Here is a 25,829-nt window from a genome sequence, read left to right as displayed (position 1 = left end):
TTTGGAGGTCTATCGCTCCCCGAATTCCTCCAGACTGTAACGTGCACAAAACATCTTTGCACTTCCAAAGGTGTGACATGTAGACAAAACGCAAGGATAGGCATGTAAAATCAGTTCACTAGCTTGTTCATTATATGATTGTTACAAAGCTTGGAAAGGTGACATTTGGGACTCCAACTCCCCAAACCACTCATCCATGTTCCCTGGAGGATTCTGGGAATTATATAACCAAAAAAGTAGGTTTTCCAAGCTCTTATTTATGTGCAGTAATGAACGCTAAATTAGAGCTGCCAACCAACTGCATGCCTTTAAGCCAGAGAGGCAAATGGGTCTTAATTGACATTTATTTATGAAAACCATTTCAATTACCATGCCTTAGTAATATTTTATTGGAAGGACTTAGGGCTCTGAAGGTTTTTGTTTGTCGCTGAAAGGGAGTTAAATTCCTTCTGCACTTGACCCACCTGCTTTGCACTCAGGTCACAAAAAGAAAGCTGTGAATTGGCTCTTGCTTCGTTAGCACCAGGGCAGGAGAGGCCAATACAAAAGCAGAGCAATTGACCTAATTCAGAAGACGCACCAATTGACCCAATTCAGAAGCAGCACCAATTGACTCTAAATAAATAGGTAAATAGAGTAGAAAGGGCCTTCACATATACCTCACACTCTGTGGCCCTAATCATGACTGTTTCAAAATTTCAAAAAAAATTGGCTGGTTTACAGCAATGTTTCTCAGCCTTTGGTCCTCCAGCTGCATTGGACTTCAGTCCCTAAGAAACACTAGCCAGCATGGCCTGTGATAAGGGCTTCTAAGAGATGGAAGCCCAAACCATCTGGAGAACCTGCTGAATCTGTCCATCTTAAAATACCAAACATCCCAAGGGCTGTCCTACTGTTGCAGAGGTAAAGTCTAGAAGTAATGAGAAGCTACAAAGAAGTAACCTCCTCATAAAAACTAGGAGAAACAATTGCAGGGTCCATTGTCTTGAATAGTGTTGGGCACTCTTTCTTGCTGCACATATTCCAACAAATGCAGGAGGATCCCTCTGTTGATGACCTCCTTCCTAACCAGGATTGTCAGAGTGAACATTGGGGATGTTGGAAGAGACCGCGTGGGCCATCTAGACCAACCCCCTGCCATGCAGAAAAAGCACAATCCAAGTGTCCCTGACAGATGGCCATCCAGCCTCTGTTTAAAAGCCTCTAAAGGAGCTTCTGTTCCTTTCATGGTTATGTTGGAGAAGGGATTTCAGGCACTGCTAGTAGCGTGACAAGCAATACCTGCTGATACCCTCTTAAGTTTTTTTTTCCTGGAAACCCTCTTCCCAACCCTACATTTAGCTGATCTGCAAGTTCTAAAAATCTATAATGAGTCCATATTTGTTCATGAATGCAGCAATTGAAGCCAACTGCAGTAAGAAATATGGATTGTGCAGGACTTAAATGCTTGCAGGCATTGACTGTTACTGGACTTGGAAGTCCGCATTTGACTAAGGTTCCTAATACAAATCCAAACAATATAATTCATACAGCAATCTCTGTTGTCTTTACAAGGCCATTGAAAGTGACTATTTTAGGATGCCAGAAGGAGAGCAACATTCTTCCCAATCAATTTTTTGGCAGACTTCTCCTTCATTTGTTCCTCTAAAAGGCACGGTGGGTGGCAGGAATGTGTGAGCACATAAGTGAAAAGAGGGGCATCGTGTCTATTTCTCTTTTTTTTCTATCTTGTGTGTGCATTCGGAGGTCCAGTCATAGCATTTTGGAACACTCTGCCTATCTGCACACTGCAGAGAAAGGCATGAAGGTTCCTTTATGCCTGAAAAACATTCCCCACCGAGTAGTGGCAAGGCTTGTGGTTGTAAGGAGTGATAGTGGAGGAGAAAAGGCACTCTATATGTGCTCAGAGGTGCCCTTGCTGTAAGACAACTAAACCCTGGCACAATAAAGAGATTCCAAAGCTAAACCCGAGTTAACCTCGGGCAATAGACATAGCTTGCTTAAAGCAGGCTGGTCCTAAATGAGCCCTTCAGAAACTGATCCTTAGGAATGACTGTAAACTCAACTGGGACTGATAGAGCACGTGTGAGCATGGATTCTATTTTCATGTCACTTAGAAAACAGCGCTTGTTGGCAAGAGAACCTCCAAGTAAACCGAGATTAAAATGAAGGAGCTGAAACTCCTAGCTATCCCTTCAAAAATATTACACATGTCACGTTTTGAAACTGATGTTTTTAAATAGCTGAATAGGGAGAGTGAAATTAAGTTCCCTAGGTGAGGGGCAGTCTACCTGCCTTAAATCAAACCTACACCTTTCAGCTTCAGTTCATTATTCAAAGAAAATAGCTCTACTGGGTTTCACCTTCCAGGGTGACCCAATCACAAAATCCTGGAAAGATGCATTATAAAAGAAAAACCCCATTATTTAACCACAAACTGCAAATACAACCAAGAGGTATAAAGGGTTACTATGGGGAACACCTACTTCATGATCAGCTATCTTCAAGAAGCACCAATTTGTGCTTCTCCCAGCAAACGCTTAAAGCTATCAGGCAGGAAGGTTCAAAAGCACCACAAAAACACCCCTTCCTTTCTCTAGAAATATGAATGAGCAAAAGACACATCTCTTGGTCCAAATGTCTTAAAACAGATTTCTCTGTTAAAACCAACACGACAACATAGCACCATGGAGACAGCTTCCCTCTCCAGGCAAATCTTATTTGCAACACCAGGAAAAAACAATACTAAAGGTTACCGAGAAGCCTTACAGTTGCCCTCCCCACTTAAAACCTTTAGACAGAGATATCTACATCCCACCCATATGGAGACACAGAGACAGCAAGAGAGAGAAATAGAGGACGATACACACTCACATTGGCTGCCCCAGCAAGGCTGCTTCCCAGCTCCATCCCAGTATTAGACTGGTTTGTGATCACACCAAAATATGGGGTGGTTGCCACCCTGTGATTGAAGAAGGGGCACCCACATCCTGTCGCTGAAGCAGCCATGAGGGACAAGACTAACTAACCCAGCAATTCACACGCCATTCAGACCTCGGCTGTACCAGGCATGCACTGGTGGCCGGTGTATGTAAACACAAAACAGCTTCACTCTCTCTCCGCGTCATCCTCTGTACAAAAAGCATGCTCCTGCATGCTGGCTTTGCTGCTGCAATGCCCCACCATCCACACGACGCTCAGTCTCCTCCTTCGCCTTCCCACCTCAAGCTTGGCATCTGCTTCTCAAAGGCTGCAATCCTGCAGGACCAGGGAAACATCTTCATCCTAGGATGAAAGGGAGGGGAGGGAGGAAAAAATGTATTCTGTATTAGAAAATGTACCAATGGTTAGGATAAACCAGAAGTGGGCAATTTGTTTCCGATGAGGAGAAAATCCCTTTGGGGTTAACGTCCAATATTGCATGCCAATGGTGGAAGGGGTTAAAGTAAAAATAGACAAGCCCCTTGCTTTGCTGTCTCTCTCTCATCTCCTGCTATCCTTTTATTCTCTGAGAGTCTGAAATAAAATTATTGTAATCGACAAATGCACATAACCTAGTGAGCCTCTCAAACATATAAAAATCAGACCCTTTTTTGCCAGTCCTAGGTTGCTTTCATTCAATTGTCTGAGTTTACTATGAGAAGAGTGCCTGGGTGCCAAATGTGGTCCATAGTCCACACTTCGTAAGAGCATTTTGTGGGGGTGGATGCTCGCAAAAACCAGGAGATAGGAAAGTATTGTCTTGCATAGCCTCATTTTTACTAGTTACCCCCAGCAAAACCAGCAGGAACAATGGTACACAACGGATCCTGTTTTCTTCTTCTGTACTCTGCTGTTCCTCATATAAAAACATTGCCCGCTGCTGAGTCAGCTGGCCAAGTCCCATAGAGAGGGTAATGCCTCCAGTCCTTGTTTTTTTTTTTGGGGCTTCTGTGCCGCTCTGCATGAGGCACATCCAGAAGCCTTATCAGCCCAAGTTTGAATGCAGATAATTAACTCTGCTGAAAATTTTGACAGCGCCACCCCACATCGGCCCAGCAGCGGATGGCAAGGGAAACGACTGGCAGCACCGATGGCATGGGACCAAACGGGTTGGCGGGGCTGGCAAGGAGAGACAGGGTTTTAATTTAACACGCCGTGCCACATTGAGGCCGATCGAGCAAAATACAACGGAAGCGGCCTGCCAAGCAGGCTTGAGCCAGCCTGGCTGAGCCTTTCAAGGTGATGTCAGACTGTATATTTAACAGCAGCAATCTGTGGCGTGTGTTGCCTCTGCCTTTTGAAACCAGGCGCACAACACGAGCAAGCCCAGCGACATAAGCCACTCTGGCTTCTGTGGAGAGAGTAAGCTCCCATGGAATAAGGAAATTCAAGAAAGGATGTGAGGCCAGAAGAAACACAATTTGGCCCCCATTGTGGTGAAAATTAGAGAGGACTCCATGGCTGTGTAGAGGAACTTTAATCAACACAAACTTACCAGTGTTCCCATGGGAAGTGTGGGCCTGCTTTTGGCTGATGAGACAATAAAGTTAATTAGGATCGCTGTTCTTGTTACGTGCCTTCAAGTCATTTCAGACTAAGTCTGAAGTCTAAGGAAATGACCTTGGAGGGCCACATCCGACCCAAGGGCCTTAGTTTCGAGACAAAGTATGGAGGAAGAATCTCGGCAGATGTCCCTTGTTACCTGGTTGCAGGAGAAGCAGCGCCTGCTGACATGCCCTTTTCTACACAACCTTTTCTGGCACAACAGCCATCTCCAGATATCAGTTTCAGCTTCTTTGGGCCAATGATGGAATATGGAGGCATTTTCATCATGTTTTGGGGGCTTACTGAGCTATTTTGTGGAGTTTTTATCAAATTTATTTAGGGGGAAAAGTGATGCTGGTGGCCAGCATCACAGTTATTATTGTTGTGATTGTTATTATTTCTATTCTGCTTAATCTTTCTTAAAAAGAGACCCATAGCAGCTAACACTAAAAATACAATATATAATTTAAACCCTTAAAAACATAACACACATTAAAATAGAAACTCTTAAACAGTCAAAGCATTTAGTTCATTCCTGGTCTACAGTTCCATCTCCAGGCAACCAGCCAGGGATACTCTTTCACACTAGAAAGGAGTTGAACAAAGCTATAATGCCCTTTTCAGTGCAATCAATGCTCATCTTGGCCACTACTGTGGAGTCCTTTGCAAGAATGAACTGATAATAAACGGTGTTACCCTCAAACCTGCCAAAGATTGCAGTCCAGTTGCTTAAATGTGGGGTTTAGAGGGTCGAGGTCCAGTAACTCCCTCCGTGACAAGTAAGAAATACTGTTGGCCATGAGGTCAGTACATTATTGCTTTCTCGAGGAAAACATATCAATTGGTTGAGTTTATTCCTTCAGTGTGCTACTAGACCAATGTAGGCAAAAAATGGTTAGAAAATTATACTTCAAATCATGACTTGATTTTAATATAACAAAGCACAAAGTGTGGTTTAATAATATGGGGATTTTATCAATTTTACCATGTGGCAAAATGTCTGAATTCTGTTCTTTGCTCCATCTCTTTGCTAAAGCTACTGTGTCCTTTATCAATTTGCAGACCACTTCTATTCCCTGATCCATCAGCAACAGTGACAATCCTATGGATAAATACTTCTCAGATCCTTTCCTTCAACCCGTTTTCTCTTCCTCTCGCTGCACCATTAATCCCGGTTTATGCTAAGGGGCACGCACAACCCAGCAGTTACAGAAAAAAAAGAGAAAAAGCAAGGGACAAATACAAAGAACAAGTAAGCAAGCAACCGAGTGTAGTCTATAATCACAATTTTGCTGTCTTCTGTTACGGTGTAATTATTTTAATTCAAGCCAGGAGTGGTACAAAACCCCTCCGAAAGCTATTGGGGTTTGGCCACAAACCTGGATGGCTTTAAAAGAGCATTAGATGAATTCAGGGAAGATAATCGACAGCTAATCAGGCTGGCTTTTATTTTACCTTCCAGCACCAGAAGCAAGATACTTCTTTCTGTTGGCCAGGTGCTGGGGAACGCAAATGGGAGAGTGGCTGGAAACCTGCTGGTATTTGTTGAGCCCATGTCCCGACAGGGAAACAGGTTGCTGAACCTGAGGAAGCTTTGCTCTGCTCCAGCAGGGTCTTCTTAAAACAGGTCTCCTTTCTTTCAAAAGCCTTCAGTCACACAATGGGACCTATCTTTAAATTTTGCTTAACATTCTTTTCCTTCTAACAACAACATGGAATAACTGGGTGCACTACAGTTCAAGTATTTCTGTTAGAATTGTGTCCCTTCAAGTCGTTTCAAGTTACGATGAGCTGAAGGCAAACTTATCACCGGGACTTCCTATGGTGACTCAAAGGCGTATCACTGGGGAGTACAGAGTGAGCTAGTCTACCTCTGTTCTAGTTAAAGGCATCTCTCTTTCACTTTCTTGCCATTCTTTATTTAGATGTCACTTTTCTCCTAGAGTGGGACCCACGGTGGCTTCCAAAACAATTACAATATTCACCATTAAAAGTTTTTTTTAGAAAAAAATTAAAAGTGAATAAAACAGTGTAAACTATATACAGGTTTAGGGAACTGAAGAAATAAAATAACTCCATAAAAAGCTCTTCTGCTCACATGTTAAAAGCCGATTAATCCCTCCTGAACTGTTCAGCATCCTTGTGCTGACAGCTAGGCACAAGTCAGTGATCCGCATGCTGAGCAGAGTCTGCAGAATACAAAACGCACACAAAATGTGCAACATCCTTGCACAGAAATGCTTTCAAAAATTTATTGAGAACTGACTGTTGACCTAGAAATGATACAAAATACAGGTATGCCTCAGTGGGCATTACCACTTTAACAGAGATAAAAATAACATGGAAAGGACAAGTTCAGCATCTTTCAGTATGCTGACCTTATTCTTAATTGAAATCTAACAATGTCCACATGTGAAGTGAAGCAACTAGATTCAGCAAGCCTTCCCTAAGAAAACAAAAGCTCAAACCAACTTGATTATATATTTTGGTCAGCATCTGCTTTTCTTATGATTTCCATTTTGGCAGCCAAACCTAAAGATCTTTTAAAATAGAGATCCCTTTCTCTCTATTTTCCATTCAGACATGTTCAATAAGTGAACATGGAAACACCTGTTGTATCACTTGCCTGTAGTATGCTGGCACATACAGCTACGGCAGGATGTGTTTTTTACTGGACATAACACCAAAAATCTCTGTTTATCCTGTGTATCTCTGCAGGCAGGTATCTCACTTGATACCTGAAATAACCCTCAGATCCCAAAGAGTTGTGCAGCCTTGCTTTAGAGGTGCCACAAATGAATAGAACTGACTACTGTCTACCTCTTCCAAGGACTGACTACCTCTTCCAAAGCTGTCAAATCTTTGCCAGCCCATCTGGGCTCCCTTTGGGACGAGAAATGGATGGGTCTCCTGCGAGAAAAGCTCACTGCCTCTCCCCAAGAAACATTTTATGTTCCTGATTATGCACAATATATGGCACCAGATTGATAGGCGCCTGAAAAGCTGCTTGGATCCAAACAGCCAAGAGGGACAGAGCTGGAAAAGGTACAGGACAGCCATCCAAGAAAACCATTCTGGGGGGGGGGGGGGGGGGAGAGATCCGATAAGAGACTACTGGATTGAGTTCACACCAAATTCGATGGGAGTTTTAGCACTCAGCACTCATAGAATCACAGTGTTGGAAGAGTCCCCAAGGACCAGGCAGTCCAACACCATTCTGCCCGGCAGGAAGACACAATCCAAGCACTCCCTACAGATAGCCATCCAGCCCCTGATTCAAAACCCCCAGAAAAGGAGACTCCACTATGCAACACAATTTTTGTTCCTGGTTACTCTAAATGTCATTTCCTAATTGGTTCTATCCTAAAAAAACATGGGAAAAGTTTATTAAACTGCAAAACCTTTGTTTTTGTGGACCGTCCTGCAGCACATTTTGCTATAGTTTTTCAATGAATATCTTATCGAGTCTCAACCAATTCAACATAGTTCATGGCAGTCACAAAAACAAAATTTCTGGAGTAGAACAAGTACTTTCAAAGTAAAAACCTCACAATTAAACAGGAAATAACACTTTCAAACCAGTAACAAATATTTTCAAATTTTGTTACATACAATTCTAACATCAGAAAATTCTTCTCTTAGTCAGTTCAAAGCCATGTAATATACGGATATGAAAGCACCATGGACTAGGTCTACTCAAAGGAACACAGGACAGGGACTTTCTTGGAAGATGCATCCTTTGTATTAAAAGTGATGCTAAAACTGGGACCTCTCTTATACAAGGGACCGCTGGAGACATCCACAGTCAGGGTTGTTGTGAAATTGTGCTGGGTTTTCTTCTAGCCGTTAAAGGAGCTCTCCAAAGTGCTGAAACTATTTCTGGGACAAAAAACCATTAGATTTCATCCCGGACCTCTCACTTCTCCCCCTTCAGCTTCCACATCAAGAGAGATAAGCGCAGCCAGTGCCAAGAACTTCCAGAAAACTTTTCCACCTTCAGGCCAGCCCTTCCCCTACCTTGATCCTTCTAGATATCCTGGGCTACAACTCCCATTCTGTCACGCTGGCTGGGGATGACGAAACTAACCCGACATAATTGAAATACATTAGGCTGATGTCTTCAAACTCTATACAATGTCACCAAACTGGTGACAACCCTGGGGTGGCATCATTGTCGCAATAAATTCAAGAAGAGAAATTGTACCCAGCTTTCCTTCCCTGAGTGGAATGATTCGCCTGGGATTATCGGGTGAGTTTTGTGGCTTAGTGAACATCAGAACTGGATCACCCAAGTCCCAACAGCTTCACCAGGGCAGACTTAACTGGAGATGCCAGGAACTGAAAGCACATGTTCTCCAATCTATCAAATTCTCACAATGGGGTGCTGGTTTTTTTCTCACCAATCGCTGGGTATCCCTGCATCTTGCTCCCACTGCGGTGGAGCTGGGTGCCAAGCGACACACCTGCTGGGAAGAGCTAGGGGACCACATCTGCCTCCCACCCAGGCGCCCTCCCATGCGGCCGGCCAAGCCAACAGGGAATTTGCACTCTAAATAGGGAAGTGGTTGCCAAACAGGAGAGCTGGAACCCATTCCTGGCTTAGGGCAAGAGGGTTGCCATGATGCCAGCGCCTGAAAATGCTCCCTTCTCTCTTCTGGACATTGCTTTTGCATCCGATCCTGGGGGCTCCCCCCCTTGTGGTCACAGCAATCTTACAACTTTGAGGTGTTACCTGTTATTTTTAAGATTGAGTGAAGCAGAATATAGCCTCGTGTCAAACGAATAAACTAAGCCGAGCTGCTTCAGGCATAATTTAGCCACTTTCAATAACCAACACTTGTGTAACAAGGATCCTGTATGGTGTAGTGGTTAGAGTGCTACTCAAGGGACTAAGAAGACTCGCATTTAAAACTCACTCCGGCTGGCTTTGGCCACCCGCTTTCTGACTTCAGCCTACCTCACAGGGCTGTTAAGGATAAAAACAAGGAAAAAGAGGGACATGTTACATTGCCTTGAGCTCCTTAGAGGAAAAGTGGGACTCCAGCACATCAGGTACAGTCAATATTCACTTTCTGCACAGAAAAGCCATGCTGGACCACACCATAGGTCTGTATTAGTATGGCATCTTACATCCCAAATGGATAATAATAATAACAACACTATATGACACAATCTTTGTTCCTGGATTATCGATGTCCTTTCTTAATTGGCTCTATCATAAAAATATGGAAAAAGTTTATTACACTGCAAAAGCCACCAAATGAATTTACGGCAGAGGCGGACAGTGGCCGGAACTAACAAATTAAAATCAATTAAGCTCTGGATTATGCTGGGAACTTGCCAACAATAAAGGGGCTGCTTGATGGAATTTATCTTTAACCAAAACCGATTCCTTTAGGATGAAGATCCATCAGTAACTTAATTCTGGCATAATAATAATAATAATAATAATAATAATAATAATAATAATAATAATAATAATAATAATAATAATTGTTACTCCCTCTCTTCACAGCTCAAGATGAGGTAATAATTACGTTATTAATTGTGCTTTTAAAAATTAAATGAACTCACAGTGGTAGGGAGGCAACAGATCTAACTGCACATTAATAATAATAATAATAATAATAATCATCATCATCATCATAAGAATGGGATCCTATTTGCCCTTTCTTGCCTTTTCTGCTACACATAGTATCCCTCGACTCCAGAAAACTTGCATTTTGCAGCCCTTCCCTTGGACCTGTTGTGGGATCTACCTGGAAATTCCTACCTAAAGAAATGGGGAGGGGGAAATGGAGCCAACACTTGGGAAAGCGTGGCTGGGACCTGGGGATTTCCTGGAACTCTTTACTTCGCACCGGAACTCAAAACAGACTTGCATTAGTAGAAGGCAGTCTCTCACCTCCATTAGCTCCCACAGCCCCAATTTTGGCTTCATCAAAAGGGGTCTAGTGACATAGTCCCACTCTCTTTCTGAGTGATCAAACTGTACCTGGAATAATAACCTTGTGTCCCATTCTGGGCAAAGCAATTCAAAACGGATATTGATCAATCTCCTCTGCGTTTTCTTTTTTAATGGCTGGATGGGCATCTGTCGGGAGTGCTTGGATTGTGTATCCCTGCCTGGCACAAAGGGGTTGGACTGGGTGGCCCTTCTAACTCTAATGGAATTATAGACTGCCTGGGGTTTTGGGACGGGGCTGGATGAGCATCTGTTAGGAGTGCTTGGATTGTGTATCCCTGCCTGGCAGAATGGGGTTGGACTCTGCATGGCCTTTAGAATCATAGAATATTAGAGTTGGAAGAGACCTCGTGGGCCATTCAGTCCAACCCCAAGAAGCAGGAAAATCACCTTTAAAGCACCCCCAACAGATGGCCATCCCGTTTCTGTTTGAAAGCCTCCACCACACTCTGGGGCAGAGTTCCAGTCCTGAACAGCTCTCTCTCTCAGTGAGGAAGTTCTTCCTCATGTTCAGGTGGAATCTCCTTTCTTTCCTGTAGTTTGAAGCCATTGCTCCATTGCGTCCTAGTCTCCAGGGCAGGGTTTGTTCTCCAGACCCTTGATCATTTGAGTCGCCCTTCCTCTGGACACGTTCCAGCTTGTCAACATCTCTCTTCAACTCTAATTAAATTATGGACTGCCTGAAAGTCCAGAGGAGTCTCCTTCCTTGGAGATTTTGAAGCAGAGGCTGGATAGCCATCTGCCAGGAGTGCTTTTCTTGTGGCAGAAAGGGGTTGGACTGAGTGGCCCTTGAGGGGTCCCTTTCAACGAGTGGAACACACTGTCTCAGAGGAGCGGGTTTGGAAACAAGAAGCTGGATGGCCATCTGTCAGGAAGGCTTGGGTTAGGGTTAGTGCTTTCCCCTGATGCGGGTTGCCAGGCAGGGCTTTCTGGCCCATTCCTGGCTTCTGAGGCTAAGAGAGAGAGTCAACTTGAGGCGAGACCTTCATATCTGCCTCCAGGCACAAAAAGGCGGGAAAGTGATTGATGTCAGGCGTCTGGGCAAACTTCTTGTTGCCCTGAGATGTTTTGGACTCCAACTCCCACAATGCTTCACAGCGACTGAGGGGGAAAAGGAAAGGCCCTGAGGCTGTGAAGCATTGTGGGAGTTGGAGTCCAAAACACCTCAGGGCAACCAGAAGTTTGCCCAGACGCCTGGTCCAGCCTGTCCGGCTGAGGGCCCAACTCCCCTCCCGGGGCTCGCTTCTCACCTGCCACCTCGTGGGCCTTAGATGCTCCGGCGGCGGCTGAACCAGGCCCAGGCCAGGAGCAGCACGATGGAGGTGGCCAGGCCGGTGCCCGCCGAGGCCCACCGCTGCCTCCGCCGCTGGCACTCCGCCTCCAAGCGCCGGCCTTGGACGCGCGCCTGCAGCTCGTCGCCGATGGCCTTCAGCCGCGCCGCCGTCACGGCCAGAGCGCGGCCCCTCGCGCTGCCCACCCTGAAGTAGGTGCAGCAGGGCTGCGCGCACGGGCACATGGCCGGACGAGCAGCGGGACAGCGCGCGGGGCAAGGAGGGAGAGCAGCGGGGCAGCACCTGTCTCTCATGCCCGCCTTCGAGTGGCGCCGAGCGGGACGCGCTCCCGAACATAAGCAGAGCGAACAGGAGCAGGCCCCGCCCCCGGCCAGGAGGAGGAGGAGGAGCCCCAGAGAGAGCAACAGAGCGGCCTTAACCCCTTCGGGCCCGCAGCCCCCGAGACAGGCACAGGAGTAGAGAGAGCCCTCGACAGGTAGACAAGCAGATAGGACGCTTAGGCAGGTAGGTCTCCATTGCTAAGCCTAAGAGCCGGCGCTGTCCCTAGACACCTCCAAGGTCATGTGGCCATTGGCATCACTGCATGGAACGCCCTTCTCTTCATGCCCGAGCGATACCTATTCATCTATTATTTATTTATTTATTTATTTATTATTTATTTGCGACATTTATATCCCACCCTTCTCACCCCGAAGGGGACTCAGGGCAGTTTACAAGTATATATACATACAATATATTATATTATACAACTATATTGCAATATTATTAGTAATCTACTCACATTTGAGTGTTTTTGAACTTTTTTGTGTGTGTTAGGAGCAACTTGAGAAACTGCAAGTCGCTTCTGGTGTGAGAGCATTGGCCGTCTGCAAGGACGTTGCCCCAAGGGATGTTGCCCGGACGTTTTGATGTTTTTACCATCCCTGTGGGAGGCTTCTCTCATGTCCACACATGGAGCTGGAGCTGATAGAGGGAGCTCATCCAGCTCTCCCCAGCAACCTTCAGGTCAGCAACCCAACCTTCAAGTCAGCAGTCCTGCCGGCACAAGGGTTTAACCCACTGCGCCACCGGGGGCACGTTTTCGAACTGCAAGGTTGGCAGAAGCTGGGGCTAACCACGGGAGCTCACCCCACTCCCTGGATTCAGACTGCCAACCTTTCAGTCAGCAAGTTCAGCAGCTCAACAGTTTAACCCACTGCACCACCAGGGGCTTCAAATAGATAGATAAATAGATAGGCAGATAAATAGGGAGATAAGCAGATAAATAGGGAGATCACTAGGCAGGCAGATAAACAGACAGAGATGATGGATGGATAGATAAATCTACAGATAAATAGGCAGATAGGATGGATAGACAGCTAGATAACTGGAAAGATAGACCAATTAGGTAAATAGATAAGTAGACAGGCAGATAAATAGGGAGATAAATTGACAGATAAGATAAACAGGCAGATAGGATGGATAGGTAGTATGTAACTGGACAGATAGACAAATTAGGTAGATAGGCAGCTAGATAGATGGATAGACAGACAGACAGCTGGCAGATTTATTATTATTATTATTATTATTATTATTTTATTATGACACAGCAAACAAGATAGACATGCTGGATTTCATATCACAAAATCACAAGTTGAACACTTCCCAAGTGTCTAGGACTGTGTGATGTATTTTCGGATGATGCACACAGATCCCAGTAGGGTGGCCTTTTGCAGTTGGCAGATCGTAATTTTGTCAATGTGTTGTTATTATTATTATTATTATTATTATTATTATTATTATTATTTTATTATGACACAGCAAACAAGATAGACATGCTGGATTTCGTATCACAAAATCACAAGTTGAACACTTCCCAAGTGTCTAGGACTGTATGATGTATTTTCGGATGATGCATGCAGATCCCAGTAGGGTGGCCTTTTGCAGTTGGCAGATTGTGATTTTGTCAATGTCTATTGTTTCCAAATGCCGGCTGAGTTATTATTATTATTATTATTATTATTATGTTTATTTATATCCTGCTTGTAATTAAGTGCATAACTAACATTCAAAACATATTTTCCCCTGACTCCATCTCTGGACCCCTTTTTCGGAGGCTTCTTTATTTATTATTTTCTTTACTCCCGAGATAGTGACTCAAGGTGGCTAACAATAGAGATGATGCAGTGCACATTCAAACACTGCATTCACATATGAGTGTACACATTTTGGAATCTAAACATTTTGTGTCCTTAGTTTGTTAAACTGACAAAATACGACGCTTGTTGTCCACCTTGCCTTGGCTTTGGGGCTGTGTGCTTGCTCCCCGGCATCTACTTCTTTCACTCCCGATCACTCTCTAGTGGGATTAGGTCTCAAATACAAAAGGTGCTCCAACGCTGGGTAACTGCTGAGCCGCAGAAAGGACCCGATTACTTTCCTAGGCACCGTCAAATATGGGATAATTTTGCACACCGCATTGATGAGAAACTCAGATATCCTAAAAGGTATATTATTATTACTTATTGGATTTATTTGTATACTTTTTTTCTTCGATAAATGCAAAGCCACCATTAAAACTTAATAAATATAGCGTGGTGCATTGAAAAACATTTCCTAGGCACTGTCAGATATGGTGTAATTTTGCACCATGTTGACGAGAAAACCAGATATCCTAAAAGGTATATTATTATTATTATTATTGTATTTATTTTTATACTTTTTTCTTCGATAAATGCAAAGCCACCATTAAAACTTAATAAATATAGCGTGGTGCATTGAAAAACATTTCCTAGGCACTGTCAGATATGGCGTAATTTTGCACCATGTTGACGAGAAAACCAGATATCCTAAAAGGTATATTATTATTATTATTGTATTTATTTTTATACTTTTTTCTTCGATAAATGCAAAGTCACCATTAAAACTTAATAAATATAGTGTGGTGCATTGAAAAACATTTCCTAGGCACTGTCAGATATGGGGTAATTCTGCACTGCATTGATGAGAAACCCAGATATCCTAAAAGGTATATTATTATTATTATTAATAATAATAATAATTGTATTTATTTTTATACTTTTTTTCTTCGATAAATGCAAAGTCACCATTAAAACTTAATAAATATAGTGTGGTGCATTGAAAAACATTTCCTAGGCACTGTCAGATATGGGGTAATTCTGCACTGCATTGATGAGAAACCCAGATATCCTAATAGGTATATTATTATTATTATTATTATTATTATTATTATTGTATTTATTTGTATACTTTTTTTCTCTGATAAATGCAAAGCCACCATTAAAACTTAATAAATATAGTGTGGTGCATTGAAAAACATTTCCTAGGCACTGTCAGATATGGGGTAATTCTGCACTGCATTGATGAGAAACCCAGATATCCTAATAGGTATATTATTATTATTATTATTATTATTATTATTATTATTATTATTGTATTTATTTGTATACTTTTTTTCTCTGATAAATGCAAAGCCACCATTAAAACTTAATAAATATAGTGTGGTGCATTGAAAAACATTTCCTAGGCACTGTCAGATATGGGGTAATTCTGCACTGCATTGATGAGAAACCCAGATATCCTAATAGGTATATTATTATTATTATTATTATTATTATTATTATTGTATTTATTTGTATACTTTTTTTCTTTGATAAATGCAAAGCCACCATTAAAACTTAATAAATATAGTGTGGTGCATTGAAAAACATTTCCTAGGCACTGTCAGATATGGGGTAATTCTGCACTGCATTGATGAGAAACCCAGATATCCTAATAGGTATATTATTATTATTATTATTATTATTATTATTATTATTATTATTATTATTATTATTGTATTTATTTGTATACTTTTTTTCTTTGATAAATGCAAAGCCACCATTAAAACTTAATAAATATAGTGTGGTGCATTGAAAAACATTTCCTAGGCACTGTCAGATATGGAGTAATTCTGCACTGCATTGATGAGAAACCCAGATATCCTAAAATGTAGATTATTATTATTAATTATTATTATTATTATTGTATTTATTTTTATACTTTTTTTCTTCGATAAATGCAAAGTCACCATTAAAACTTAATAAATATAGTGTGGTGCATTGAAAAACATTTCCTGTCAGATATGAGGTTATTCTGCACACCATGTTGACAAGAAAACCAAATGTCCTAAAATATAGATAATTAACATTGTTATCATTGCATTGATTTGTATACAATTTTTTTTTCTTCAAGAGACTCAAAGTGGTGAATGTTAGACAGCACAAAACAAAACTTCCCGTCCGTAATAATAACCCTGGCTGAATGTATTTATTTCCGAGAGCATTTATTTCAAAAAGACAACTTTCAGAGATATCTTTGGCATCATGATTTGAATGTTAGACAAGATCAGAATAATAGATTTGGATGAGATGCCAAAGTGAGCCATCCAGTCCAACCCCCATTCTGCTAGGCAGGAAAAGCACAATCAAAGCACCCCCGACAGATGGCCACCCAGCCTGTTTAAGAGCCTCCAGAGAAGGAGCCTCCAATGGACTCCGAAGCAGAGAGTTCCACTGTTGAATAGCTCTTCTTACGGTTAGAAAGTTCTTCCTCGTAATGTTGTTGTTGTTATTATTATTATTATTATTATTATTATTATTATTATTATTATTGACAGAAGGACACAGTATAACACAGCAAACGAGATCTATATGCTGGATTTCGTATCACAAAATCACAAGTCGAACACTTCCCAAGCATCTAGGACTGTGTGATATATTATTATTATTTTATTGTATGACACAGCAAACAAGATAGATATGCTGGATTTTGTTTCACAAAATCACAAGTCAAACACTTCCCAAGTGTCTAGGACTGTGTGATGTATTATTATTATTATTATTATTATTATTATTATTATTGTTGTTATTATTATTTTATTATGACACAGCAAACAAGATAGACATGCTGGATTTCATATCACAAAATCACAAGTCGAACACTTCTCAAGTGTCTAGGACTGTGTGATGTATTTTCGGATGATGTGCCCAGATCCCAGTAGGGTGGCCTTTTGCAGATCGTAATTTTGTCAATTATTATTATTATTATTGTTATTGTTATTATTATTATTATTATTATATTACTATTATTAACAACATTGAGGCTGGGTGGCCATCTGTCAGGGGTGCTTTGCTTGTGCTTTTGGTGCACAAAGGTAGAAGGGGGTTGGACTAAATGGCCCAAGGGGTCTCTTCCAATCCTCTTTATCATTTTTATTATGATTATGATAATGATTGTTCCCATTTTGGTTTTTTTTACTTCAAAATTAGATATGTACAGTGTACATGGGAATTTGTTCATAGTTTTTTTTTTTAAAAAAAAAACTATAGTCTGGCCCTCCAACGGCCTGAGGGACCATGAACTGGCCCCCTGTTTAAAAAATTTGGGGAGCCCTGATCTATATTGTACAGTGAATGCAGTTTGACACCACTTTAACTGCCACGGCCCGATGCTTTGGAATCATGGGGGTTGTGGCTTGACAAGGTCTTTTGCTTTCTCTGCCAAAGAGAGTCAGGACAGCTTTGAGGATTCCATTGCACTGAGCCAGGTAAAGTGGTGTCAAACTGCATCAATTGTGCAGTGTTAACAGAATGCATATTACTTTTGACTTTGAACTCAAGTTTGCAGCAACCAAAGCCATCTGAGGACAAAAGGGGGAAAGTGAAAGGAAGAGAGAGAAAATAATAAAAGGGACGTTTTGCGAGCCATTTGAGAGAGTGGGATGACGGAGGAGTCATTGCAACTGTCATCTTTCGGAGTGTCGGAGCAATTAGTGGGCCTTTTTTTTGCTCTGGCAAGGAAACACGCTCCGAAAGCTTTTAAGCTTTACTTTTTTTCCAAGGAAGAATAGTAATCAGAGGTTGTATATTTCTTTTCAGTTCCCTGGCGGAGTTTCTAATCCAGGCTAATAGTTTAAGTGGTCCCCCTCCTTTGCAAGATTGTTTCTGCTTCTAATTAAAAGTGGCAAGCTGTGTTTTGGCTGGCGGAAGCTTCCTTTTGTTAAACCCTGACATGTTTTACAAGGCAACATGTTTTACGTTCAGAAGTAAACACTACTGAGTTCAGCAGAGGAGTAAAGCATAGAATTGCACTCTCCTCTCTCTCTCTCTGTCTTCTCTGTCTGGGCAGATTGTCACCGAGCTTGGAGAATATGTTTGGAATGATCTGAACTGAAATAGAGCCTTTGTGGAGTCTGAGAAATACATTGCAGGGAGGCTGGGAGCACCCCAAGGTTTGAATCCAGTTTCTGTTTAGATTCAAATAATAATAATAATAATAATAATAATAATAATAATAATAATAATAATAATAATAATAATTATTATTATTATTATTATTATTATTATTATTATTATTATTATTACTGGGATCTGCACGCATCATCTGAAAATACATCACACTCCTAAACACTTGGGAAGTGTTCGACTTGTGGTTTTGTGATATGAAATCCAGCATATAGATCTCGTTTGCTGTGTCATAAAATAATAATAATAATAATAATAATAATAATAATAATAATAATAATAATAATAATAATAATAATAATACATCACACAGTCCTAGACACTTGGGAAGTGTTCGACTTGTGGTTTTGTGACACAAAATCCAAGATATCTATCTTGTTTGCTGTGTCATCCTATGTTGTTGTGTCAATAATAATAATAATAATAATAATGTGCTGCTTCTCACCATCTCACAAATAGACACATTTCCAAGACATTTGGTGTAGATATTTGAAATCATTTTTGTACAAAATGTTGTGCCTGATTGAAATACAATTATAATTTGGAAGAATATATTTGATGGCTAGAGAGCGCATGCTGATCAAAATGTTGAGATGACACCAAATTCATCAATATCCCAAATGACTTTAGCCGTCATGGTAGTTTAAGTGATGTCAAACTGCATTTGTTCAACAGTGTAGATGCACCCCAAAGATGAATTTATTTATTTATGGTATTTACAACATTTTTATCCCGCCTTTCTCACCCGAAGGGACTCAAGGCGGCTTACAAAAAATGCCAAAATTCAATAAAATCAGACAACGTAGTTAAATCAATTAAATACTTAGTAAAAACATTAGACAAAGAAAAAGCCGAGGGAAAGCAATATGCAGTTGTGTCACTCACACCTGTTTACAATTAGTTATGGGTCGACTTTTAGAACAATATGACTACAAATAGAATCTCTCAAGATAAAAGTCAAAGTATGTATCCTTGTTTGCTTTGTACTATCACTGGGGAAGAATAGTGACCTGTGTATGAGAGGGAGGGAGGAAAGAAAGAGCCACAAAGAGAGCCAGGTTGCCATTGCTTTATTATTATTGTTATTATTATTAGAATTTTAATTAACCTGCATTTTATTAGTGTGATCTTGTGCGTATGTTTTTACAAGTATTTTAATAGTGTTGTGGTCATTTTTAAACTTGATCAACATGCGCTCTGAACCTTCATCCAAGTCAAGATATTGAACAGAACTGGGCCCAGGACCGAACCCTGCGGCAGTCCATTAGTCACTTCTTTCCAGGATGAAGAAGAGGAAGCATTAAGGTGAGACACCCTTTGGGTTTGGTCACGTAACCAATGACAGATCCACCTAATAGGTTCTGTGTTTTAGCCTGCCACTTTTGGACTCTTGCTTGCTGAGGTGTTCCTGCGAGTTAACATTATCTCAAGTGTTTCCAATGGCATTCGATCTGACTGCGAACTTTTCCCTCCTGTTGTTCTTATTTTGGATTCTACGCGGTACTTTTACAAGGTCTTCAGTCTTCTCCTCCGCCTCAGCGACAACGTCCAGGGTTCCACGGTCCATCCCACTGAAGCAGGCCAGTGGAAGGGGGGTGTCTTGCCAAGCGGCACGCAGCCTGTGGCGACGCTGCCAACTTGGACGCACGACGCAATGAGCTCCGGAGCGGCAGCCGCGGTTTCCGCTCGGGCGTTCCACAGCGTCGGACGGCAAGACCGGAAGCGGCTGTGAGGCGGCGGTCTTTCTCTCTCCCTCAGACGGCGCTCGCTCGGCGGGCTCGCCATGGGGGACGCGGAGCTGGCCCGTTTCCGCCGCCGCTGGCGGGCCGAGCTGGCCGAGGGAGGCCCCAGGCGGCGGCGGGGCGGGAAAAGGCCGCGAGAGGCCGCAGAGCAGGCGCCCGAGCCCCTCCGAGGCTGGGGAGGCTGCGGGGCCCTCTCGCGCTGGGAGCCCGAGCAGGGCCCCGAAGGGCAGCCGGGCCTTCGCGGCCTCCGCCCAGCCGGACCCACGCAGGCGCCCCCCGCGCCCGCCCGGAAGCCCCTGCCCGCAACACCGGCAGGAGCCGGAGCCGAGGAAGACCTCCTGGGACAGCTCATCCAGGACTTGGTAGGGAAGGCGCGCCCTCCTCCTCCTCCTCCTTCATCCTTTCCCACTTCTTTCTCTTCTTCCTTTCTCTCCTCCTCCTCCTCCTCTTCCTTTTCCTCTTCTTCCTCTTCTTCCTCTTCTCCTTTTACTCCTTCTTCTTCCTCTCCTTCTTCTCTTCCTTCCTCCTTTTCTTCTCCCTTTCCTCCTCCTCTTCTTCCTTTTCTTCTTCTTCTTCTTCTTCTTCTCCTCCATCCTTCTCTTCTTTTTGCTCCTCCTTCCTTTTCCTCTTCTTTTCCTCTTCTTCCTCTCCTTCTTCTCCTTCTGCCTTTTCGTCTCCTTTTCCTCCTCCTCTTCTTCCTTTTCCTCTTCTTCCTCTTCTTCCTCTCCTTCCTTCTCTTCTTCCTCTCCTCCTTTTACTCCTTCTTCTTCCTCTCCTTCTCTTCCTTCCTCCTTTTCTTCTCCCTTTCCCCCTCCTCTTCTTCCTTTTCTTCTTCTCCTTCTTCTTCTCCATTCTTCTCTTCTTTTTGCTCCTCCTTCCTTTTTCTCTTCTTTTCCTCTTCTTTTCCTCTTCTTCTTCTCCTTCTTCTCCTTCCGCCTTTTCTTCTCCCTTTCCTCCTCCTCTTCTTCCTTTTCCTCTTTTTCCTCTTCTTCCTCTCCTTCCTTCTCTTCTTCCTTTTCTTCTTCTTCTCCTTCTTCTTCTCCATCCTTCTCTTCTTTTTGCTCCTCCTTCCTTTTCCTCTTCTTTTCCTCTTCTTCCTCTCCTTCTTCTCCTTCTGCCTTTTCGTCTCCTTTTCCTCCTCCTCTTCTTCCTTTTCCTCTTCTTCCTCTTCTTCCTCTCCTTCCTTCTCTTCTTCCTCTCCTCCTTTTACTCCTTCTTCTTCCTCTCCTTCTCTTCCTTCCTCCTTTTCTTCTCCCTTTCCCCCTCCTCTTCTTCCTTTTCTTCTTCTCCTTCTTCTTCTCCATTCTTCTCTTCTTTTTGCTCCTCCTTCCTTTTTCTCTTCTTTTCCTCTTCTTTTCCTCTTCTTCTTCTCCTTCTTCTCCTTCCGCCTTTTCTTCTCCCTTTCCTCCTCCTCTTCTTCTTCTTCTTCTTCTTCTTCTTCTTCTTCTTCTCCATCCTTCTCTTTTTGCTCCTCCTTCCTTTTCCTCTTCTTTTTTCTCTTCTTCCTTTTCTACTCCTGCTTCTTCCTCTTCTTTTCCTTCTCCCCTCCATTTACTCCTCCTCCCATTTCCTCTTTTTCTCTCCTCCTTCTCCCTTTCTTCCTTTTCCTCTTCTTCTCCTTTTCCTCCTTCCTCTCCTCCTTCTCTTCCATGGAATCATAGCATTTTAGGCTTGAAAGAGACCCCCAAAGGCCATCCAGTCCAGCCCCCTTCTGCCAGGCAGGAACACACAATCCAAGCCCTCCTGCTTATAAACCTCCAGCGAAAGAGACTCCAAGGCAACAGCAGATTTCACTGTTTGTTGGACAGCTCTAACCATCAGGAAGATCTTCCTAAGGTTTAGGTGGGCTGGGAATGGAGAAAGCTCCTCCATTCCCAGATCACCAACATGTCTATTATTGTCCCATTCAGCAGAGAAAACAAGTTCTAGAGCTGCCTTTCTCCACCTTTTTACCCTGGTGAAGCTCATGAAATAACATTTTGATGCCAGAAAAACCCTGATTAATTTTTTTGCATCTAAAAAAGTTTTTTTTGTTGTTGAAACAATGGATGCCCTTGCAGCAAATTTTTTCATGACCCCAGCATTGAGAGAAGGGGACCCCATTTGGGGCCAGGACCTACAGGTTAAGAAACAGTGTTCTGGAGTACAGTTGGCCCCCCGTATCGGTGGATTTTTCATCCACAGATTCCACTGTGGCTTGAAAATGTTTTTAAGTCCAAAAAACAAACCGTGATTTTACCATTTTATTTCAGAAATACCATTTTATTATACCATTGTATATAATTAAATTTGAAAGTCCATGGAGTTTGGTATCCACAGGGGTCCTGGAACCAATTCCCAGCAGATATTATGGGCAGCATGAAATGCCATTTCTGAAGAATTAAAAGAAATGTTTTTCAGTATTCCAGTCTTGGCTTGTGTCTGGAAAAGTGAAATTTATGCCAAAGTTATAAGAACTGCGCTTGTGTTTAATTACACCTTTCTTTCAATTTAGCTTTTTTTTGTAAGGGGAGGTCACAGATTAAATTTGCGAAGGCAGAAAATGAATCCATTGGCTGAGCTGGAGCTTAATTAGCACAGTGCTTTGTAAATGTGAATTTCCAAGCAGTGGGCATCCATATTTGTTATTGGGATTCTGCCCATCAGAAGAGCTCTTTTAGCAAGATAGTTTTATTTTTGCTTCTGCATTGTAAGTCTTTATCTGATATGTTATTTAGAGCTTTTAACTGTGTGCCACAATAAATATATATCATTGTGAGCTTCATACTGTGGGATAAATGCATCTTCAGCAGCGTTAATTTCTTCTCTTGGTCCTTGGGTATTTTATGCTTCAGATTGAGGGCTAACATAGACGTGGCAGAAGAACTCATGTTTGCCGGTGTGCATATCTTTCCTTAGCTTCCAAGATCAGATGAGATCTGGTGCCTTGTCGGTATTTAAAGAAGAAAAAGTTTTTGAAAGTAGAAAGTTTTTAAGAATCAAGTCAGGGAAGGGGGTTGTGGTTTTAGCTTTGAACATGTTTTTAATCAGCTTTGAGAAATCGAAAATATTATAAGTATAGAAATTAGAAGGAATCTGGAAGAAATATTGCTAGCAATTAAAAGAGATGAAAGGAAAGATAAGAGGGGAAAAAATTAATAGATATGCTGTTAACAGCAGCTAGATTACTAATCGCAAAATATTGGAAAGGGGAAATGATAATACCAATTGAGAAATTGTATAAAGAAGAATGGTGTTGAATGATAAACTTAACATCAAATTTAAAAGTAAAGAAGGGCCTATGAAAAATTACTTTGAAAGTATCTGGAGAATTTTTTTTAGGAAAAGTATTGGAAAAAGAAGACGGGAATTTACCTCCACATGAAGAACTGAACTTTTGGTGGGATTTTAGAAGAAGAGATGGCTCTGGATAAGGGGAGCATGGGGATGAAATAAAATAAAAGGGGGGAAAATGTGAGGTCATAAGATTGATGAACTTACGTTTTATATATATGTCTATATAATTTTTAACCCTTTTTTCTTCAAAAAATAATAATAAAAAGCAAAGATGAGAGCATGATGGAAAGTGATTAAATCCCAGAGTCCTCGGTTGACCCTAGTTTCTCATTTTGCTTGAAATGGGAAATTGTAAATGGGATCCTGTTGGAGGACAAGTACCTACTTTGTATGGGGATGATCCCAGAATCTCCCAGTCACCATAGCCATTGACTGGAGCATTCTAGGAACTGCAAAATAACTTTTCTAAACTCTGAGTCTGTACTGTGCTCTTTTACTGTTCTTATGGTTCGATTCCTTGACAGAGATAACAGGGTGATAGTTTATTATGAAAAAAAAGGCTAATAGCTGACTGGGTTTCCTCTGTCTTTGGTTCTGTTGTCAGTTGCAGTGCCAAATAAAATGAAGTACCATTCTCTCTCCCTTTCCCGGCTCCCTTTCAGAATGAAATAAATGAGGTCCCGTTCTTTGATGTGCAACTACCTTATGAACTGGCATTAAAAATATTTCAGTTCCTCGGTCGGACAGAGTTGGGGAGGTGTGCCCAGGTAAGCTTTCATCTGGTTTGCTGGTTACCTTCTGCTCTTGTTACAAGTGAATGATGTGAAAGAAAGTAAATGTCACTAGAATCAATAGGTCTTCTTACTTAACAGCATATGTGAAAGGATCTTCTTCTGATCTAGTGGCAGAATTGCCAAGTTCTGATGCAAAGTGTGAGCGTGTTATACCCTTTGAAACAGAGTGCAGCTAGTGAGTAAGATTTCCAGAAATCTGTGGAAGGGATACTGCACTGTAGCACTGTTCGTAGCACCTCAGTAGTTTGCAATGACTCCTTTCTTTTTAAAATGTTTGAAACTGTTTCTGACTTAGGTCAAATATGTGCTTCTGAAATGGTTCTCTAAAGCAGGGCTTCTTAAACGTTTTCCCACTCGCAACCTCTTTCTGCCTAAGAAATGTATATGTGACCCCAGGTATTTAGGTATATAAAATAGGTATAAAATCCAAACATTTACTGATAATAAACCACCATTTGCAAGGCTTGCTGAACAGGCTGATTTTCCTTTTTATAAAGTTCATTTTCTGCAGAGTTTCACTGTAAGCACTGCGTGTTTTTGCTAACAGATTTGTGTAAATGTCTAGGTGGCATTCAGAAACCTTTTCCTGTTTCCAAATTTTTTGAACCCCCAACATTGAGCATAGGGGACCCCATTTGTAGTCAGGACCCACAGCTTAAGCAGTGGTCTAAAGCAGTCCCTCAGTATTTAAGGAGGCAGCTGAGAGATGGGGAATGTTCCAGGGCTTTCAAAGCCTTTTGGAAAGAGAAGAATAAGTAAACTTTTAGTCATCTTCTAAACGGATAAAGGTGGAAAAAACACCCAAAGCTATAATAAACATGGAAATGGTTTTCATTTTACTTTCCATGTTTTTTATTTTTTCTGGAATGTTGGAATACCTGTTTTGTTAAATGGAATGCCCCATTCATTGCCCTTTCAATGTTATTGTTGCAAGCGGTTTTTTTAAAAAAAATTTTGAAGCACTTTAGGAATTAATAGAATGGCACTGATGAGTGGGACAAATATCGTGAGTCATTTGAATGACATGAGTGAACATTAAATGGTCAATGGTTGACAGGAAAATTACTTGACTGGGGAACTGGGTGACCAGGGATTGCGACTCAAAAGTGAAGTCTTGACATTGCCATGCCTACCTGTTGGCTTCTGTTCCACCTCTTTTCTCCTTGTTGTGCTGTTTTGTTTTCCCCCTCGATCTTTGCATCTTTGCCATGTTAAATACAGTGTGACTGTATTTAGTGAGAGGACATCCCTTGAAACAAAGGCCCTGACTTCTAAATTTGCTTCAAACCAATTTAGAATCCATCTGGGACTCTGCACAGACTGTGATCCAAAGGGTTTCTTAGTTTAGAACGGTGGTTCTCAATGTGGGGTCCCCAGATGTTTTTGACCTTCAACTCCCAGAAATCATAACAGCTGGTAAACTGGTTGGGATTTCTGGGAGTTGTAGGCCAAAAACATCTGGGGAGCCCAGGTTGAGAACCACTGGCTTAGAAGTATGTCCCCATATGTGGTTTCTTGACCAATGGTTTTTAGAAATAAAATTTCAATGCATTTAATAGGCAGCTGAAGGTAGAAAAATGCCCAACGTTGGTGGTTCAAAGTGGGTGTCATAAGGCATAAAGGAACACTATTCATTTCACTGGATGAAGGGCAGTTGGAAAAGGGACGAAGAGCAAAATAAGTCGCCCTTCTTTCTCCCTGATGGCTTTGCCTTGAGATTTGTTGCTGTTAGTTTTGTGCAGCAATCTGGAAAAAAATACTTGCTATCGATCCCCCTCCCAAACATGCCATTGAGTTAACTCGCATAGGCTTTCAGCGACTGGGCAACGATACCAATAAAGCCGTGGGCTCCCTTTTGTGAGGGAGAAGCTGAGAGTCTCTTTAATCTTTTGGCATTCAGTCGTTCACCTGTACCCTTAATGCAAGCACAGCTAGTAAATTGGAGCTGG

General features: G+C 42.0%; 2 protein-coding genes across 4 annotated transcripts in view; both read left to right on the top strand.

Annotated features, from left to right (window-relative positions):
* rnft2 (ring finger protein, transmembrane 2) overlaps positions 1-19,373 on the top strand; it is a 41,907-nt gene extending 22,534 nt beyond the window's left edge. For 2 of the 3 annotated variants that reach the window (XM_062958616.1, XM_062958614.1), the window contains 2 exons: positions 5,590-12,789; positions 19,283-19,373. In XM_062958616.1, coding sequence (XP_062814686.1) covers positions 5,590-5,607 — 18 coding nt within the window. In that variant the 3' untranslated portion in view covers positions 5,608-12,789; positions 19,283-19,373. The remainder of the gene's footprint in view (positions 1-5,589; positions 12,790-19,282) is intronic. The other variant, XM_062958615.1, reaches the window with a different exon arrangement.
* Positions 19,374-19,579: 206 nt separating this feature from the next.
* The window catches only part of fbxw8 (F-box and WD repeat domain containing 8), a 45,157-nt gene continuing 38,907 nt past the window's right edge, over positions 19,580-25,829 (top strand). Inside the window, exons 1-2 of the mRNA XM_062958611.1 lie at positions 19,580-20,172; positions 23,749-23,853. Coding sequence (XP_062814681.1) covers positions 19,852-20,172; positions 23,749-23,853 — 426 coding nt within the window. The 5' untranslated portion in view covers positions 19,580-19,851. The remainder of the gene's footprint in view (positions 20,173-23,748; positions 23,854-25,829) is intronic.

This window comes from Anolis carolinensis, chromosome X (assembly GCF_035594765.1).
Source record: "Anolis carolinensis isolate JA03-04 chromosome X, rAnoCar3.1.pri, whole genome shotgun sequence".
NCBI lineage: Eukaryota > Metazoa > Chordata > Lepidosauria > Squamata > Dactyloidae > Anolis > Anolis carolinensis.
The sequence above is the reverse complement of the archived record's forward strand: the minus strand, read 5'-3'. Positions and strand labels throughout refer to the sequence as shown.